Source organism: Pongo abelii, chromosome 18 (genome assembly GCF_028885655.2).
Source record: "Pongo abelii isolate AG06213 chromosome 18, NHGRI_mPonAbe1-v2.0_pri, whole genome shotgun sequence".
NCBI lineage: Eukaryota > Metazoa > Chordata > Mammalia > Primates > Hominidae > Pongo > Pongo abelii.
This window is the reverse complement of record NC_072003.2, coordinates 55,591,513-55,608,988: the sequence shown is the minus strand read 5'-3', so window position 1 is coordinate 55,608,988 and position 17,476 is coordinate 55,591,513. Positions and strand designations below refer to the sequence as shown.

At 59.0% G+C, this 17,476-nt stretch overlaps 1 protein-coding gene across 2 annotated transcripts in view; it reads right to left on the bottom strand.

The window, feature by feature from the left end:
* Positions 1-17,476, bottom strand: part of GNAO1 (G protein subunit alpha o1) — a 168,843-nt gene that overhangs the window by 3,536 nt on the left and 147,831 nt on the right. Inside the window, exons 6-8 of one of the 2 annotated variants that reach the window (XM_002826435.5) lie at positions 16,911-17,040; positions 12,770-12,923; positions 7,285-9,981 (exon numbers count right to left, since the gene is read on the bottom strand). In XM_002826435.5, coding sequence (XP_002826481.2) covers positions 9,794-9,981; positions 12,770-12,923; positions 16,911-17,040 — 472 coding nt within the window. In that variant the 3' untranslated portion in view covers positions 7,285-9,793. Of the gene's footprint in view, positions 1-2,229; positions 2,384-7,284; positions 9,982-12,769; positions 12,924-16,910; positions 17,041-17,476 lie in introns of those variants that run through there. The other variant, XM_009250738.4, reaches the window with a different exon arrangement.

The following is a 17,476-nucleotide window of genomic DNA, read 5'->3' as shown; positions in this document are numbered from 1 at the left end:
GGTGCAGAGATGCCAAGCCCACAGCACAGCTGTTAAGGACTGGACAAAGCAGCCCGTGTGGACCCTGCCCAGGAGCTTCCTGTTTGGAGAGAGCCGAACTGGGCACAGCCACAGGAAGCTGTCCAGGTGAGAGGAGCGCCTTGTGCCTTCGCTGTGTCTGCCGAGCCCAGTGTCCTCACACAGCCCTGCTGCCGCCCAGCCACGCTGGCCCACACGTCCCTTAGACAGCCGGCCACCTCCCGTCCCACCCCTGCTGCTTGTTTTGTGCCCTCACAGGTTTGCACTCCATGGGGCCACTGCACTGGTGACCATCTGTCATCCATGATATCTGAATTCAAACTGGATTCCTCTGAAGGCCCTGGAGAACTTGTTTCCCAGGTTCCGACTGCCCTTCGCTGGGGCATCTAGTGCTTGCACTCCACAGCAGTGAGACTGGCCACTCCCAAGTCAGGCCCCAGTGGGACACTGGACAAGAAAGAGCCGTAGGGTTGGGCCTGTCTCTGAGGGTAGCCCTGGCCTGAGAGGGCCTACTGGACTCTATTGTTGTGGCTGGGAGAGGTCAGCAGTGGCTGCCAGAGTGGGCTACAGCCTGGCTCTGCCCAAGGGCCACCTGGGGCTGGCCTTTCAGGGCTTGTCCTGTGGCCTCCTGCCCTCACTCCATCCTGCAGAGGGCACCTTCTCCGTGGCCAGTTCCCCCTCCCCTAGTTTCCATCCTCTGAATAATACCAATGGCAGCCACAGCCAGCGCTTCAGTACACCTGGCACCAAGCAGCTGTCCTTCCAGTCACCCTTGGGGTGGGCATGATTACCCATTGTGTTGACCAGATTAGAATGAGGCACAGGTGACTGAGCAACTTGCTGAGCTGCAGGTGGTCTAGCTCCAGAGGCTACCTGGGTTCCCTGCCCTGCTGGGACTTTGTTGGAGAGCCTCGAGTGCAGGGCAGTTCCTGGCCCCACCTCCCGCTCTGCACCTTGGGAAGGGCAAGAAGAACCTTGCAAATTCACATTAGCATGGACCATCAATGAGATCATGGTTTGTGCTCAGAATGAGCTGATGTCACCCTTCTTCACACACTGCTCCCAGCTGTGGGGAGAAGGGTGGGGAGACCGGCATCGACCTATGCTGGGTGTGGGCGCCCTGTGGCTGGGCCTGGGGACCTGTGTGGCCCTGAGACTGAGCCCATGCCCAAAGCCTTACTCCGGGGCTGTCAGAACATGGGTTCCTGGCCGAGCCAACCTGTGCCCTGACCTGGCGGATGACAGGACACCTCCTCCTCCATGGCAGGGTGCTGGCCCTCTGCGCTCTGTAGTCTGCAAAGGCGACTCCTACCCCAGGGACCCCTAGAAGCTTCCCAGCCCCTAGAGGGAGCAAGGCTGGGCTATGGCATCCCATCAGTGCTGCTTTTAGGCATTAGCAGCAGCCCAGAGCTGGCCCATCCCACGGAAGCCACCCTCCCTCATCCATCCATTTGGAAAGAGCTTCACTGAGTGGGGTGGGGAAGGTCTGTGAAACATTCCCCTGAGAGCAAGAAAAAAAGCCCCAGAGAAGGCAGAAGAAAGGGAGGCAGGGATGCAGGAGGCTTGCAGATAGCTGGAGTGGTTGGATTTGGGGCAAAGACCAGGGACGAAGGAAGAAGGGAAGAGAGGAGGCGCAACGGGGCTGGGGTTGGGGAGGGAGGGCAGGCACGATGTGGGACGGGTGGAGTGGTCTGGCTGGGAGGCTGCACAGAGATGAAGCATGTGCCGGGCACCAAAGCAGGGAGCAGAGAAAGCAGGTGGGGCCAAGAGGCAGCCCAGGCCCTGTTCACAGGCCACGTGTCCACCTTTCGGTTTCATGCAAAGGTGCTGTGGGGCTCTGGGTAGGGGTGAGGGGAGGCCACTGCTGAGATTACAGGAGGCTGTCCTGAGACCTCTTCTAGAGGGTGACCAGGAGGAAAGGGGAAGCCTGTGATCCTGTCCTGCCCCCTGCTCCCCACCATGTCACTCCTGAGTCACTTGGTCCTAACACATAATCTTAGGAGGGGCCATTCCCACCACGCTGAGGGCTGTGTCCTGGGAAGCCCAAACCTGGTAGCACAGCACTGTTTTTCTTTTGCACCCCACCAGACTCTTGCAATGGGTCCCGCTCACCAGCTAGCCCCAGCAGTGCTGGCCGAGCAGCCTGTTCTCTGAGCCATGGGTCCCTGTCAGGGGCGGGCTTCCCCCTGTACAGGACTGCCTGGCACCCACCTGTGTATTCAGGAAAGCAGATGGTCAAAGGTGACTTCTTGATCTTCTCGCCAAAGAGATCTTTCTTGTTGAGGAAGAGAATGATGGAGGTATCGATGAAGAACTTGTTGTTACAGATGGAGTCGAAGAGCATGAGAGACTCGTGCATGCGGTTCTGTGGCCGCAGGAAGGGAGGAGAGAGGACAGACAGCGGGAGGGAGACACAGAGACAGGGAAAGAGAAGGAGAGAATTAGGCTTGACAGAGAGGGATTGGGCTACTCCACAGCTCCTCCGAGAGGCTGCCAGATGGAACCTGAATCAGTTACACCTCACAGCACATCTCATTCCCTGCTTCCAGAGAACCCGTCATGTCGGGGCCAGAGGCAGAGACTGGCCTGGACACCAGCCATGGCTCTCTGGGGAGGCTGAGGACAAGGTGACCCGGGCTTTCCCCACTGCAGAGTTCCCAACTATGCGAGGGTCTCCCAGCACACGTGTGTGGCTTTGTGTGTGCGTGTGCCTGTGTGCCGGTGTGTGTGTGCGTGCACCTGTTATGTGTGCCAGTGTGTGTGTGTGTGCATGTGTGCCTATGTGTGTGCACCTGTGTGTGTGCCTGTGTGCATCCATGTGCTTGAGTGTGTGTGCGTGCCTGTGTGTGTGCCTGTGTGTGTGGGTGTTGGGGGAGTCTGGATTGGAGCCAGAGAGCTGGGCTTTGGCCCTTCCTGCCTAGACCTCTCCTCCTGGGCCCATCCTGGGTGAGGGGATGTTCTCTGGGAGTGCTGAGAGACTCTGGACCCTTCCCATGGTCTCAGGGGAAGGCATGCCAGGTCCTGCCCGCATCCTGGGGGCCACCAGTCAGGGGAGAGGCTCCTGGCAGGGCCACCTCCAGGAGCACCTGGGGGACTGGCCGCACCTCCTCTGGCTGGGTCCTACTCAGCTGCATCTGACACTGCACGGTGTTCTAAGCAAGGCAGATGTGGAGGGCTGCCCTGCACACAGGAGACTGTTTAGCAAATGGATGAACATGATGGGCGCCCTACAGATGCTGAACGGGGGCAGCCTCCTGCCCTGGGCAAAACCTCTGCTTTGGGGCGCTGAGCTCATCCACTTGGGCAGAGTCTGTCTCTCAGCAGCACAGAGGGCATCTTTCTCTGTGAACGAATCCATTTCTGCACAGGGAGCAGGAGGAAGGGACAGTTTCCCTTATTTTCCCCAAGAACCCTGTCCTAGCCCTGGGAACTTGCCCACTGTAAACCCAGCTCTCTGGATCTAAAGCCCAGAGGTGAACCAGGCTAAACTCTACCTCTGAAATAAGAAGAGTGACACAAGTAATAGGAAAAAGAAGAGAGCTGGTGTAGATGCCACTGGGCATCTATGGGGAGATGACCTCCTCCCCCAGGAGTGAGCACACCGTGGGTGCTGAGGAATTGCTGGTCCCACTGCCACACCGCCCCCCTCTGAGCAGAAGCAGGGCAATGAAGATGAAGTGACCACACCAGTCACTGAGGCCCACGCCGTGCCAGCGCTCTCCCTGCCTCATGTCACTTAACCTCAGCCGGCCTGAGGGGACACTGCGGTGACACAGCTGGGCCAGATCCAGAACTTATGCAATGGGTCTCTCCAGTCCATATCAGCAGGCTGTGGGGCTTTCGAGGAATCAATACTAACAGCAGCATGGCGGGCTCCGCATGTCTCATGGCCAGTCCTCCCTTCGGTATCTCCCCCGTGCCTGCATCATCCTGCCATGACCCGTAGAGGCGGCCAGCCCCAGCCCCTGGTTCCTATTAGCTGAAGTTGGTCGGTGGAGGGCAACCAACCAGTTCTCAGCTGCCTCTCAAGGGCACCTGGACAGCTGGCATGGCTTTATTCCCCACCCCCCAGGAGCTGTAGTACATGGCACTGCCCTTTCATTCTGCTAAACAGATTCAGGAAACTCATATGATCTCATCACTCTCCTATCCTCAATCAGTAAATTTCATTCTGATTCCCCAGGAGCATTTCCCTGTCATCTGTGTGATCCCACCGGGGAGGAGCAGGTCTCGCTTGCCCTGAGCCACCTCACTGGGGTCTGTTCAGAAAAGGGCAGCCGGAGGCTTCTGGGAGGCCCAGTGAACCTGTGTCCAGGGCCTCGGGCTGTCCACACTCAAGCTCATTGAGCCACATTATGAGGCCAGAGTGGTGAGGCTCTGAGACCCCAAGGATTCCACAGGAACACGCTCCCCACTCCACAGAGCCACGCTGGCCTGCAGCTGCGTAACAGAGCGCTGGAAACCCACAGCTAGAGCCAAGCTCCCTCCTCCACTGCACATCTGCCCAGGCACTGCCAGGAGCAGCCACTAGAGTGACCTGAGCTGGGAGTGGGGACTGTGCCCCTTTGGCCACTGAGCTTAGGTGTGGAGGAGAAATCAAGTCCGGCTCATTTAGGCTCCACAGTTCCACTGGTTAAGGCTGAGCCCCCACCACAGCCCCTATGTCTCAGGGCCACAGAGCACAACTCACACACACTCGCTCTTCCCGTCAGTACTGCCTGGCATCTGTGTGCAGGGCTCTCTGCTGGGCTGCCCCGAGGATGTAAGAATGACCACATTAGGCTCCTGCTCTCCGAGAGCTCAGAGTCCAGCTGGAGAAAGATGACGCACAGTCTGTGGTCCCAGGAGTGGCAGTGCAGGGGAGGACTTGGGGAGCAGAGGACAGGCATAACCAAACCTGGTTTTATGGGGAAAGTGCCTTGGAGGGAGCCCCAAAAGGCAGCTGATCCTGGAGACTTGGGGAGGGCAGTGAGGAGGGGAGATCCTGCAGGGCAGGGGAGGCGCCGGCACTGAGACCCCTGCCAGCCCCCCAGGCCTGACCGCCCTCCCTCAGCACGCTGCCTGGAACCCATTGCCAAGGAGCTGAGAGCACAGCTCATCCTTACAAGCTCCCCAGAGGAAGCAGACGCCGGGGTACATTCAAAGAAGAGATACCACCATTTGAGAAAAGAGAAAGAAGCCAGAGGTCATAGATGGCTGACAGCCAACCCCCTAGACCTCCACCTGCCCCAGGCTGCAGTGGAGGCCCAGGAGCAGCAGGAAGTGGTGCCAGCGCAACCACGGCCACTGCCACGTCACCCACAGCAGTGTCCATGTGGGCACCAAGCTCTCCAGGACAGGAAGGTGGCTCGGCGCAGAACGGAGCAACCTCCCACCAGATGGCGATCCTGACAGTGGGGCAGGGCGCCCAGTCACCCTGATCCTCTGTCCCCAGCAGGAGTGTGCCCACTCCGCCAGGCTGCCTGCAGTCCTGGGACCAGGATGGGGCAGGGCCCGAGGACACACATCGTGCAAGTGCACCTGGCAGGAGCTCCCTGGGCCCTGACAACACATCACACTCACGCTAGGAAAGCGGGCACTTTTTATTAACGATAGGCGACTAATAAATACATTATGGCAGCCAATAAATTATTGCAATAACTAGAGATTTATTAAACCAACAAGTCACTCTTCTTACAAAATTACAGTTAATATGGGGTGGGCGGCAGTGACGGGGTTGGGAGGTGGGACCACTGCACTTGAGAGAGACGGCTTTTCTAAGGAAGGCCTGGGATGCCTGAGCCTACCTGGCCTAGATGGGGGAGGGGGGTGCGTGGGGAGGCAGAAGATACTCAGCAGGGGCAGGGTGGGGGACAGCGGGCAGGGCCAGGGGATGGGTCAGAACCAGCGGAGTAGAGAAGACCAGGAGGCAGGAGGGGAGGGCCTGGCTGCCCAGAGTTGTGGGAGTAACAGGGCAGGTGTGGAGGGGAGGGGAGGGGAGGGGAGGGGTGGGAAGGGAAGGGGAGGAGAGTAGTGGTGCCTCGGAGCTGCCGGCTCTGCCAGGAAGGGCGGTGGGTCTCTGCTGGTGGTCTTGTGCACTGGGCCTGGGGATGAGAGCTTCTCTTCCAGGGGGAGCCCCTCTCTCATGGAGGGGATCCAAGAGTTTGGATTGGGGGCCATTCTTTCTGCTTTTCCCCCAGCCTGCCCCTTCTTTGACAGGGGCCTCCGTCTGGCTGGAGTGGGGTCTGTCTGGAGGCCCCAGCTCCTCTCTGGGCAGGGTGGGGTCAGGACTCTTCTTGCTGAGGGGTGGGAGATCGGGAGCCCTACCACAGACCCCATGGCAGCAGCTCACACCCCGGCCCTGTTCCCTGGGCTGCTGGGATCCCGCACTCTAGGCTTGCGGCCTGAAAGCAGGAACTGCCTGGGGGTGACTGCCTTCGGCACTGCACACTGAATCTCTGGTGGCTGTGGAGCTGGAGCCTCAGGTCTGGGTTCCTGAGAACTGCCAGGTTGTGCCTGAAGGCTCCCAGAGGCTCAGAGAAGAGAAGAGGCAGCCAGAGGAGGCTCTGTGCCCCAGACTTCTCGACAAGGAGGAGGGCAGGCCACTAGCCGACTTGGAGGAAACAGTCCGAGTGCTCATTAAATATCCACCTGGGAGTGCAGTGGACACACTTGCCAAGAGTGCACCAGGTCAGACTGAGAAATAAAGGGGGTGGCCAGGAAGGATGCAGGCTAGAAAAAGGAAGAACTTCCAGAATCAACCCCTGGGTGCTAACTGTAGAGTGTTAGGTGGGAGCAGGGGCTAAGCTCCCCACTGCAAGACTCATGTTGGCTAAAGGGAAGAGCATGGGTGAGACCATCCCTTGGCCTTCCCTGCTGGGGTTTGTAGACAGCTTAGTTACAGGGCTTGCAGGTGGGAACTTGGGGCTGCCTCTGCTCCTGAGAACACTCAGAGACGACCAGCGCAGACCATGGAGGGCAGAGATGCCTCCAGTTCCCGCCAGTGGGAGCTGGGCTGTGGGGAGGGCCTGGGAGACAGCTGCGTCCTGGCAGCAGCTATGGTGGTGGTGTTCTGCCTGAGCTCTAGGGTCCCCATGGAACCCAGAATGCCAAAGCTGTTGGTCAGGGGCCCAGGCTGTGCTCTCTGCTTGGGGCTGGGCAGACCCCACACCCTCCTCAGGCCAGAGAGCCTTGGGGACCTCTATCGGTGCTCAGAGGGAAGGCCAAGACCTGGTTCTTAGGATGGTCAGCGGCGCAGGTCACAAAACTGGCCCATAGGCATGAAAGTGGCAGGCACAATTTTCATGAGTTTGGCAAAGACGCTCTTTGTAGAAATCAGTTTCTGCTTGGCCTGCTAAATCCAAGCCATAGGAGAAGTTACCATGGACCCTCAGGGCACACGCAGGACCACTGTGGATTAGAAACCCACACGTGTCACTCACAACATTCCTCCCACATCCACATCCACGACGGGGCCAAATCTCATCTGTCACCCTCAGTCACCACCCCACAAGGTGGAGCCGCCGGTTACGACATGGATGACAGTCGTCATGCACAGGGAGAGAATTTCTCCCTGGATACCCCTGAGGACCAAGGACCCCCCCCAGGCCAGGGTGAGAGGATTGAGAGCAGTGCAAGAAACCGAGGAGGATGGAGCATCCAAAGGAAGAGAAAGGCAGGCTGCGGATGGAGGGCAGGAAGGGCTGAGCACCCACTCCTCCAGCCCCAATTCTACGGACAGGGAAGGCCTGGATCGGAGGCCTGGACCCAGCCTGGCACTCTGGCCACTGCGGTCTGAGGGCGGCTGCTGGGGGACATGGAGAGCCCTCCAGCCCAGAGACTTCCACCTCCAGGTGATGGCCTTAGAGGTGGAGCGTGGCCAGCATCCCCCTTTTGCCGGCTGCTTCTGAGCCTGGGGTTGCAGTTTGGAGCAGAGTTAGGGGAATAGCTGGCCTCACCCAGCGTGGTACTGCTGAGAAATAACTGCCATGTCTTCCATGTTGGGTGGGATGGCTTAGCTGGCCCTGGCTGTCCATGGTAAGACACTGTTGGTTCCCAGGGCCTGTCCTCTGCCACGTCCCAGCACCCGGTGCAAAGTTCAAAACATGACCGAGGTGAACAAAACAGAGGTGGATTTGGGCTGATGGGGTGGCTCCTGCAGTCTGGCTGCCAGAGGCTCCCCAGGCACCGGTCTCTGCAGGTATTTGGCACTAGGGAAGGTCCCTGGGTCTCCTGGGCACCACTCAGAGCTCTGTGCCTGTGGGTCCAACAAGTCCAGAGCTGTTGGCACTGGTGCTTCCTGGCTCTGGGGCAGTCCCGGGGCTGCAAGTGGAAACCCAGGGGCCCTGCCTGGCTGGGGACTAAGCAGTGTCCAGAGCGGGGGCAGGGAGAACAGAGGGCTTGAGGAGGGAGGCAGAGGCCTGTCAGGGGGTACCCTCCTCCCTCCCGCGGCACATCTAGGTCCCCAGGCACAGCCTGCTGTACAAGCACACGACTAGCCTGGGTGTGGGCGTTGGCCTCACCTGGAGGCATCTTGGAGTGGGAGAGGTGTGTTGGTTGCCCAAGGCCAGCCAGACCTGCGTCACCAGGAGAAGCTACCCCGCCCCCTTCTGCTCAGGGATCTCGGCAGGGAAGCCTCCTCTAAGGGGTCCCAGGACTCTCCCTTTAGAGTGGGGGACAGGGGGGTGTGTTTGTGCTGGCCTGGGCCCAAATACTCCAGGGTGTCAGCTCCATCCCCCTGCTGTCCTCTGTCCCCAGGGGCTGGGAAGACACCAACAGCTGTGGACAAACTCCCTGATTTCTTCACCAAGACAGTGAGGTGGGGGCACTGGCTGCAAAGGTCCACCCCACTAGACCTCTGCAACTACAGAATCCCCAGCCCAAAGGCCTTTGCTGGTTTGAGTTGAATTCAGTGTGGACTGAAGAAAAAACATATCTATTCACACCTCAGAGTGACCATCCGAGCTCCTGGTGACTGGAAAAAGGAAATGGGTCACCTTTGGCCTGCAAGGACTGGGCGGGAGGCCCCAGCCCAGGTGACACAGGAGCTTCCACCTCCCTTCCTCGCGCCTCCCACCTCTCCCTGCCCCCCTCCCCGCCACCATCTATCTGAGCCATAAGTCAGTCTCAAGAAGCATTTCCAGGACTCAGAGGAGTCAGGGATGGGAGTTCTCTGGGAGAGCAAAGGCAAGGGAGGATGACCCAGAGAAGGAAGGGCTGAGACCCAGGGGAGGGAGCAGGGAGACAGAGGCCATCGCCAAGGCCTGAGTCCTCCAACCCATACCAAGTTGGCCTGATCCCACCCTGGCTTTTGTTGACGGAACTGCCCTCCACCAGAGACCCCAGGCAAAGCTGAAGGATGGCTCCTATGACCCCACCCTGCCAGCACCCTGCTGCAGGGCCATCTGCGCCACTGTACCACCCAAGATGACAGCAGGACACTCCGAGGCTTCCAGTGAGTCATCAGGTGCAGGGTGTGCCCATCTGGGCCACACGGCGGCCCTGCCCTGCCCCCCCAGCTTCCCGATAAAGCACTCAGAGATGACACAGAGGCTGTGAGCGCGGAGTCTCCTGGCCTTGCAGCATGCACTCAGCAGCCCCGCCCCGCGCCTGCGTTACCACGAGTTCTGCTGGGGGGGTGTGGGTGGAGGATGCTCCCTCCTCCCTCCCTTGGTGCCAGCCTCTGAGGTCTTCTTCCTCAAGTGCAAAGAGTGGTCTGAGAGTGGTGGAGCCTGGTTCCAGGGGAGGGGGGGCGGCAGGCCAGGCAGGGCAAGGGTGCCGGGCAGGGTGGCCGGGCTCAGTAGAGTCCACAGCCCCGCAGGTTTTTGGCGATGATGACGTCCGTCACAGCGTCAAAGACAAACTGGATGTTGTTGGTGTCTGTGGCGCAGGTGACGTGGGTGTAGATCTCCTTGTGGGCTGACTTGTTCTTGCTCTCGTACTGGGCCTGGATGTAAGCCACGGCTTCTGTGAAGGCGCTGGGGCCTGCAGAGCAAACAGGCAAGGTGTGGTGAGGCGAGAGGCCCATGGGACTGCTTGGTGTGGACGACCCCAGCTTGGCCTGTGTGGCCATCCGGCCTTGGGCCTCTCAGAGACAACCGCACAGGGAAAACCTGATGGAGGGGACCTGAGGGGTCAGCAAAGTCAATAGGGGGTCCTGGATCCAGTCAGTGGGACAGACCCACTGTAAAAGTCATGAAAGATACAAAATATCAGGTCTCCCAGTATATCACCTGTATTTATCTTTTTTTTTTTTTTTTTTTTGAGATAGGGTCTCGCTCTGTTGCTCAAGCTGGAGTGTAGTGGTACGATCAGGGCTCACTGCAGCCTCTACCTCCTGGGCTCAAGTGACTGATACTCTCTTCTCAGCCTCCTGAGTAGCTGGAAACCACACCTGGCTAATTATTATTATTATTATTATTATTTTTAATAGAGATGGGATCTCACTATGTTGGCCAGGCTGGTCCTGAACTCCTAAGCTCAAGTGATCCTCTCATCTCAGCCTCCCAAAGTGCTGGGATTACAGGCGTGAGCCATTGTGCCCGGCCAATCACCTGTATTAAAAGGAGCACTGTTTTGTGAAACTTCCATTTTCCTTTTATACACGCATTTATGGACTCCTTTTTTTGTTTTTTGTTTGTTTTTTTGTGGAGATGAAGTCTTGTTCTGTCGCCCAGGCTGGAGTGCAGTGGTGTGATCTCAGCTCACTGCAACCCCCGACTCCCAGGTTCAAATGATTCTCAAGCCTCAGCCTCCCAAGTAGCTGGGATTATAGGTGCGTGCTGCCACGCCTGACTAATTTTTGTATTTTTAGTAGAGATGGGGTTTCACCATGTTGGCCAGGCTGTTCTCGAACTCTTGACCTCAGGCGATCCGCCCGCCTCGGCCTCCCAAAGTGCTGGGATTACAGGCGTGAGCCACCACGCCCAGCCATTCATGGACTCCTGAGGCAAATGTTGCATCTTATCATGGGTCTTGTGCAAGGAGGTTTGAAGGCACTGGGCTCATGCAGGTAGCCCTGGCCGATGCACGCCCTGTGGGTGGGCCTTTTCCTTTGGGAGTCCACAGAGCAGGCCTTGATATCACCTCCTGTGGCCACTGCCGGGCCAGACGGGAGGAGAAGCCTGTAAACTTCTTGTTTCTGATGTCCACTCACAGGGGTTCACAACCGCCTGGCTCACATGCTGCCTTCCTCAGGGGGCAACACACTGAGCTGGTTCCCAGGTAGGCTCAGGGAGAGCAGAGTCTAGGAGAGAAGCTTCTAGTTTGGGAAGGGGCAGAAGAACAGGACCCCAGCTTTGCACTGAAGGCCCTCAGCCTCCAGGAATCCATGCCAGGTGCAAGCAGGGCTGTGAAGGGGGCAGCAGGGAGGGGAGCTGGAGTTCAGAGCCGCAGTTCTAAGCTGGAGTGGGCTGCTGTGCAGAAAGCCTGGAGGGCCTACCAGACCTCAGCTCTTTGCTCAATCTGGGCTGGAGGTTGGGGAGTGTCCTAGGACTGCAGCTGACGACTCAGCCTCCCTTGTCCCCTCCTCCTTCCCCGCTCCAGCCCCAGACTGGCTTTGGTAACTGACCTACCCCACCTGTTTCCACTGACCCACAGGCCACAAGCCCGGGTCACTAGGGCAGGATCCACAGGCCCTCAATTATGGCTAGAGAGGAAGCTGGCTGGGAGCTTCCAGGGAGGCTGAGCCCTACTCAACTCCAGCTGGACATGCCTGGGTCCTGGCCTGCCAGGCACTCAGCCTGATATGGGGGGATGGGCGGAGGCAGGAGGTAGGAGAGCTGTGCTGCTTGCCTGGCCCCAAGCCCCCGAGGTGCCCCACTGGGACTCTGTCTGCCCTTGCTCTGTGCCCTCCAGGCCTCAGGGCAGGTCGGGCTGAGGGTGCCCCACTTCTCCTCCCACTCATTTCTCTGGTCAGGGTCTGGCCATCTCAGAACAGCTGATGGGCCCCCGGGCTATGCTGGGGCCCTGTAACCACTCTGGTGTCACTGACCAGAGCTGCCACCCTGCAGCTCCTCAGGGGCCCTGGCCATGCTGCCCTCCTGGCTGCCCACCCGCCCTATGGTCAGGTAAACCCACCACAGCACTGGCAGGGCTGGCCTCTCATCCCCAGCACCCTATGTAGGGGGCCAGGGCTCTGCTGCTTGCAAAGCTCTGTGATCTGAGTCTTGCAGCAGCCCCGTGTGAGTTACAGGCATGACCCTAAAGGCAAGAGCAGAGAGGCAGGGAGCGCTTCCTATGTGTGGCACCGTGCGAAGCTCTGCATGCCCATCAGCTCATTCCCTCTTCACAGCACCTGGTGAGGGAGGCGAGGGCAATCACAGCCATCACCCCACCTCACAGACCCAGAGACTGAGGTTCAGAGAGGCTGCATGACCTGCCTGAGCTGCTTGTGAGTGGCAGAGCTGGGGCATAAACCTTGGGCTGCCTAACTCCAAGCCTCTGTGCCCCGCCCCTCATCTTCTCAGCGTTCTCTCGTCTCGTCACAGAGAGCCCCTGTGCGCAGACAGTGGAGCTCAGGCTCCCAGAGGCCGCCATGGTCACACAGCTTGTAAGTGGCAGAGCCAGAGCTCCACCGGCCTTCCCTGATGAGGAAGCCCCGGCTAGCTGCCCCTCCTCTCTAGAGCACAATCTGGGGGCAGGGTGGGGGACCGTTTGTGTGGATTCTCTGTGGCAGAGTCAGGGGCATCCACAGAGCGCAGGAAGGGTGGACTGGGCTTTGGGAACCGGGCCCGCTCCCTCGGGGGCCTGCTGTCTCTGGAGGGATCTCTACCTGTATATTCAGGAAAGCAGATGGTGAGCGGGGACTTCTTGATCTTCTCTTCAAATATGTCCTTCTTGTTAAGAAACAGGATGATGGACGTGTCTGTGAACCATTTGTTGTTGCAGATGCTGTCAAAAAGCTTCAGGGATTCGTGCATGCGGTTCTGCAACAGAGTGGAGGGCTGAGTGAGGGGCGGCAGCATCCAGGACCCTGACCCACCGCGGCCAATGACACAACGGGACAAGCAAAGGGAAGGTCCACCAATGTGGCTGGATGCACCACCGGGACGGCGACCACCAGGACGGAGACGGGAGGACCCACAAGGACAGACGGGACGTGGTCCTGTTTCATTCCACACGCAGGCAGGGCGGGGTGGAGCAGGGCCAGGCAGGGTTGGGAGATGCTGCCCCCTTCCAAAGACAGCTGGCCCCGGGTGGGGGCAGTGAGGTCACTGGAGAGGCTCCAGCTCACGGAGAGGACATGCACCATGCACGTACAGCGCAGGGGCCGCAACCACCACTGAACACATCTGCACGGAACCCCGCTCATGCAGATTTCTCTACCAGGGTCTCGTTCGGTTTCGACAGCAAGGTTGGAAGGGTGCACGCGTTTGGTTGGGAAACATTAACCGAGGACTAAGAGATCCTCGAATTAATCCCGAGTTGGAAGCAGACACCAGGGGATAGCGTCTCGGGGGTGAGCTTGCTGTGGCCTTGGTGTGGTTGGTGGTTTCGTTGGCGGGCTGGGGCGGGGAAGGCTCCGGGAGAACTGGTTGTTGGGGCTGGTTTCTCAGTAGAGGGGCCAGAGGAACCCCAAGACGAAACACAGCAAAACAGATTAAAACAGAGAAGAAGATAAAAACCCAACAAGAGAAAGAGAGAAAAATACTGAAAAATTGGTTCAACCAGTCTCAGGGCCAGGGCATCCCGGCCAGCTCCTGCGGAGAGCCCTGTGCGGGCTCACAGGGGCCATGGCCAACCTGGGCCTGTGGATCGCAGGGCAAGAGATGCAGGATGGGTGGGATGAGCCCAGGCCAAGTGGCTGGAGAGGAGTGCGGGCGCAGGGGCGGGCTGGGCAGGCGTCACAGCAAAGTCACCCAGCGGCGCCCTGAGAACCTGCTGCTTTCAACTCTTAGCTGATGGATTCGGTTGGAGGGAGGTGCTTCATACCTTCCGGGCTTGGAGGGTCTCTCAGAACTGGTTTTGGCCTTGGTTTGGCAAGATAAGGCCCTGCAGGCGGTGGCGGCGACCGTGGTAGTGGAGAAGTTGTGGCAGCCGCAGGCCCGGCTGGGCGGTGCTGAGAGCAGGTACGAGGCCAGGACCAGGCTCTCGGGCTCCCGGGATGCAGCGGACAGGGTGGCTGGATGGCCAGCGGCAGCCACTAGCCCCAGGGCTCTCCTGGCCTGGCTCCAGAAGCTGCTTCTAGACACCTTTGTTGCAGGCTCTCACCCCAGCTCTCACCCCAGGCCAGAGAGGGACGCACAGCGCTGACCAGAGAGGACGGCTGAGGACCAAGGCCTGAGTTCCTGGGGCCTGGCTCTTGCCTCTCTGAGGCAGACAGAGCTCCCACATCCTAGAACCTGACCTCTAGCCATGGCGTCTGAATGTAGTAGCTGCAGGAGCTATTCACTGAATGATGGTTCCTGCGTACAGGCACGTTTACAGCTTTTAGCCCGGTGGTCCATTCTACCGTTGTCACCATTTACAGAGGAGGAGGTGCAGGCCCGGGCAGGGTTGGGCGGTTGCCCATGATCACACAGGCGGCAGGGGCAACGCTAGACCCTGGACCAGATCTGTCTGACTCCCAAGCTGCCCACCTCTGCACACGCCCCCAGCACACAGCAACGACTGCTTAGTTCTACAGTGGCAGTATTGTTCTTGCTGCCACCACGGCAATGAGCTGCCTTTGTGGCTGCTGTCAGGTTGCAGAGTCATCCCCATTCCCTGCACGAGCTGCTACTCTTCCCCGGGCTGCGAAGGTGGCCAGCTTTGGGGAAGGAAGGGCACAGGAAGAGCCTGCCTGTGACCTTGGCTCCATTTGCTTTGGCTTTTCCAAGGTCCTCTGCTCCAGCCTTTGTGTGGAAGGGTGGGGGAAATGGGGAAAAAGGGAGGTGAGAGAAGGTGGAGAAGACTGGAGGGCAAGTGCTCCAGGCAGCAAGGCCCACAGGCTGGAAGGTCACCCAGTGACAGGCCCAGCACTAGGCTCATGCTCACTGGGGACCTGTGGGCTGCAGAGCTTGGGGCCTGTGGCTGCTAGGCCCACCCAGACGTCCCTTTGCTTCCATCTTCCAGAGGTGAGCGAGAGCCCAGCCCCATGGCCGGTGGGCCTGGGACTTGGGTTGAAGCCATCCACAGGCCTGGCAGGGCAGGTCCAGGGAGAGGCTGGATTCCAGGGGGAAGGGCCCTCCTGGTCTCCTGTCTCTAGCTCCTTTGCTCTCTTTGAAACCATGGTGGACATGGGAAAAAAAGATGAGCCAAGTGGAGCTCAGACCCCAGGAGCTGAAGCAGTGGCTGTAATAGCATAGAGTCCAGCAGTGGGGAGTGGGAATGTCTGGGCAGTCACTGTGAGGGGCACATGGCCAGGAAGCTGACCTGGGCTTTGGGTGCTCAGTGAGTCTGGGTCCAAGCACAGCCCAGGAAGCGCATCTACCCTTGCCCCACTCAGCATCAAGACTGGGCTGGTGACTGACATCACTGCCTGCAGATGCCATTGAGAACAATTACAGCAGAAACCCAAGTCAGGGGTACAGGTGGGCCTGAAATAGGAAGAGCCAGGTGGGTGAGCCTGTATACGGAACGGGTCCAGACTACCCACACCATCAGCCCAAAGCCCCATCACTCTGTGTAAGCCCCTCAGGGCGGCGGCTCCTCCTCCCTATAGCCCTGTGCCCCGTAGCCCACACCCCAAAGTTGATCCCATCCTCACAAAGCCCAGTGGACCAGCTGGGCCAGAAATGACGAGGAAACAGACCCAGAGAGAAGACAGGCCTCGCTCAAGGCCCAGCATGACAACAAGCCCCACCTCCAACCTCAAACCCTCGGTGCCAGCCTTCAGAGGCGTGGGGTGGGGGATTTGCATGTGTTCCAGACAGAAGGAGATGACAGACTCCAGGCTGTGACCCCATGGCCTATGGGCCCCGCTGTCAGGAGTGTTGGGGCTTGTCTCCAGTGACCCTGTGGGCCATGCTCGGTGACTGGCGGGCTGCAGCCCAGAAGGGGACCACGCAGTGGACCTGCAGGCTCAGGGCAATCACCAGCAACCATACAACCACCAGCTTGGTGCTGCTGTCCCAGAAACAGCTCCAGAGCGCTGCACACGGATCACCCACCCCACTGCCAACAGCCCCCCACAGGCAGGTGCTATTATTATCTCCCTTTTATGGAAAATAGTAACTGAGCCAGAAAGGGTGCTGCCTAAATTCAGCAGCAAGCCAGTGAGTAGCAGAGCCAGGACTAGACCCAGAAGAAGGCTGCACTCTCCCAGGGGAATGTCCCCTTGCTGAGGCCCCAGGCTGAATGTGACGCAAGACAGAAGGTAGGAGCCTGGTCTGGCATTTGGCAAAGGAGCCCAGAGCCATGACTGTCACTCACCAGCACGCCTCATCCCCATTGCCCTTCCTGGCCCATCAGCCCCACACACTGCTCCCCAGCACCCCCAGCCCCACGCAACTCTCCTGCAGCATCCTGGGCCCTCCCCACCTCTCCCTCAGCATCCCCGGCCCCACGCTGCTTCAGCAGCATCTGACGCCAGTGCCCCAGGGATGGCTGTCAGGCTAAGACTGCTATTTCTGTTGCATGTACATTCTTGCTCGGCTGCCTCCTGGTTTTTTTAGGGTTTGCTTAAATTTGCTCTGGCCTGATGGCCTCTGTGACTCCACCAAGTTTACGGAAGAGGCACATTCTGCATGGCTCTGTGTGATCAGGTTGCATACACAGGCTCTGCCACACTGGCATCATGAGGCATTTGCCTTGGCAATACAGAATTGGTGGAGTGCCGGCATGGCCCGTCCATGATGGAAACCTCTAACCACAACAGCTGGCTGGACCCCAGAGCCATTGTGGACACCCGAGGCCCAGTGCTCAGAGGGCTGGCCTATCCTGCTGCCGTCTCTTCAGTGCTGCCCCCTGCCCGGGGGGCCCAGGCCACTCACCGTGGTTTCGTCTTCGTGGAGCACCTGGTCATAGCCGCTGAGTGCGACACAGAAAATGATGGCCGTGACGTCCTCGAAGCAATGGATCCACTTCTTGCGTTCAGATCGCTGGCCTCCGACGTCAAACAGCCTGTAGGAGGCAGGGAGCTGGTAGGCGCAGGGTCCAGGCAGGTGAGGGCTGCCTGGGGATCAAGCTGTGAGCATGCTGAGAGGCAGAGGATGGGGGCCATGGTGCTCAGAGCCTTGCTAAGAAGCCCTCACTAGAAAACCTTGTCACTCCAGGTGCTGACAGACAGCTGGATCACTGCCATCCCCAGGCACTAACCCCGGAGTCTGTCCTGGGACTGGCTGTGCTCACAGATCATGACTCAAAGACCTGCCCTTGCATCTGAGAAGCATTTTACTAAGAGGGCGCACCTGAGCCACCCCCAGGAAGTGCCTCTGAGAGTCCTCCTCACATGAGGACCCTCCTCTCAGTCTATTCCTTCCTGGGTTTGCTCTGGGTAAACTCCAAACCAGCCTGGGAGGGAGGCAGGCAGGAGATGTCACCTGTTTTGTGGATGGCA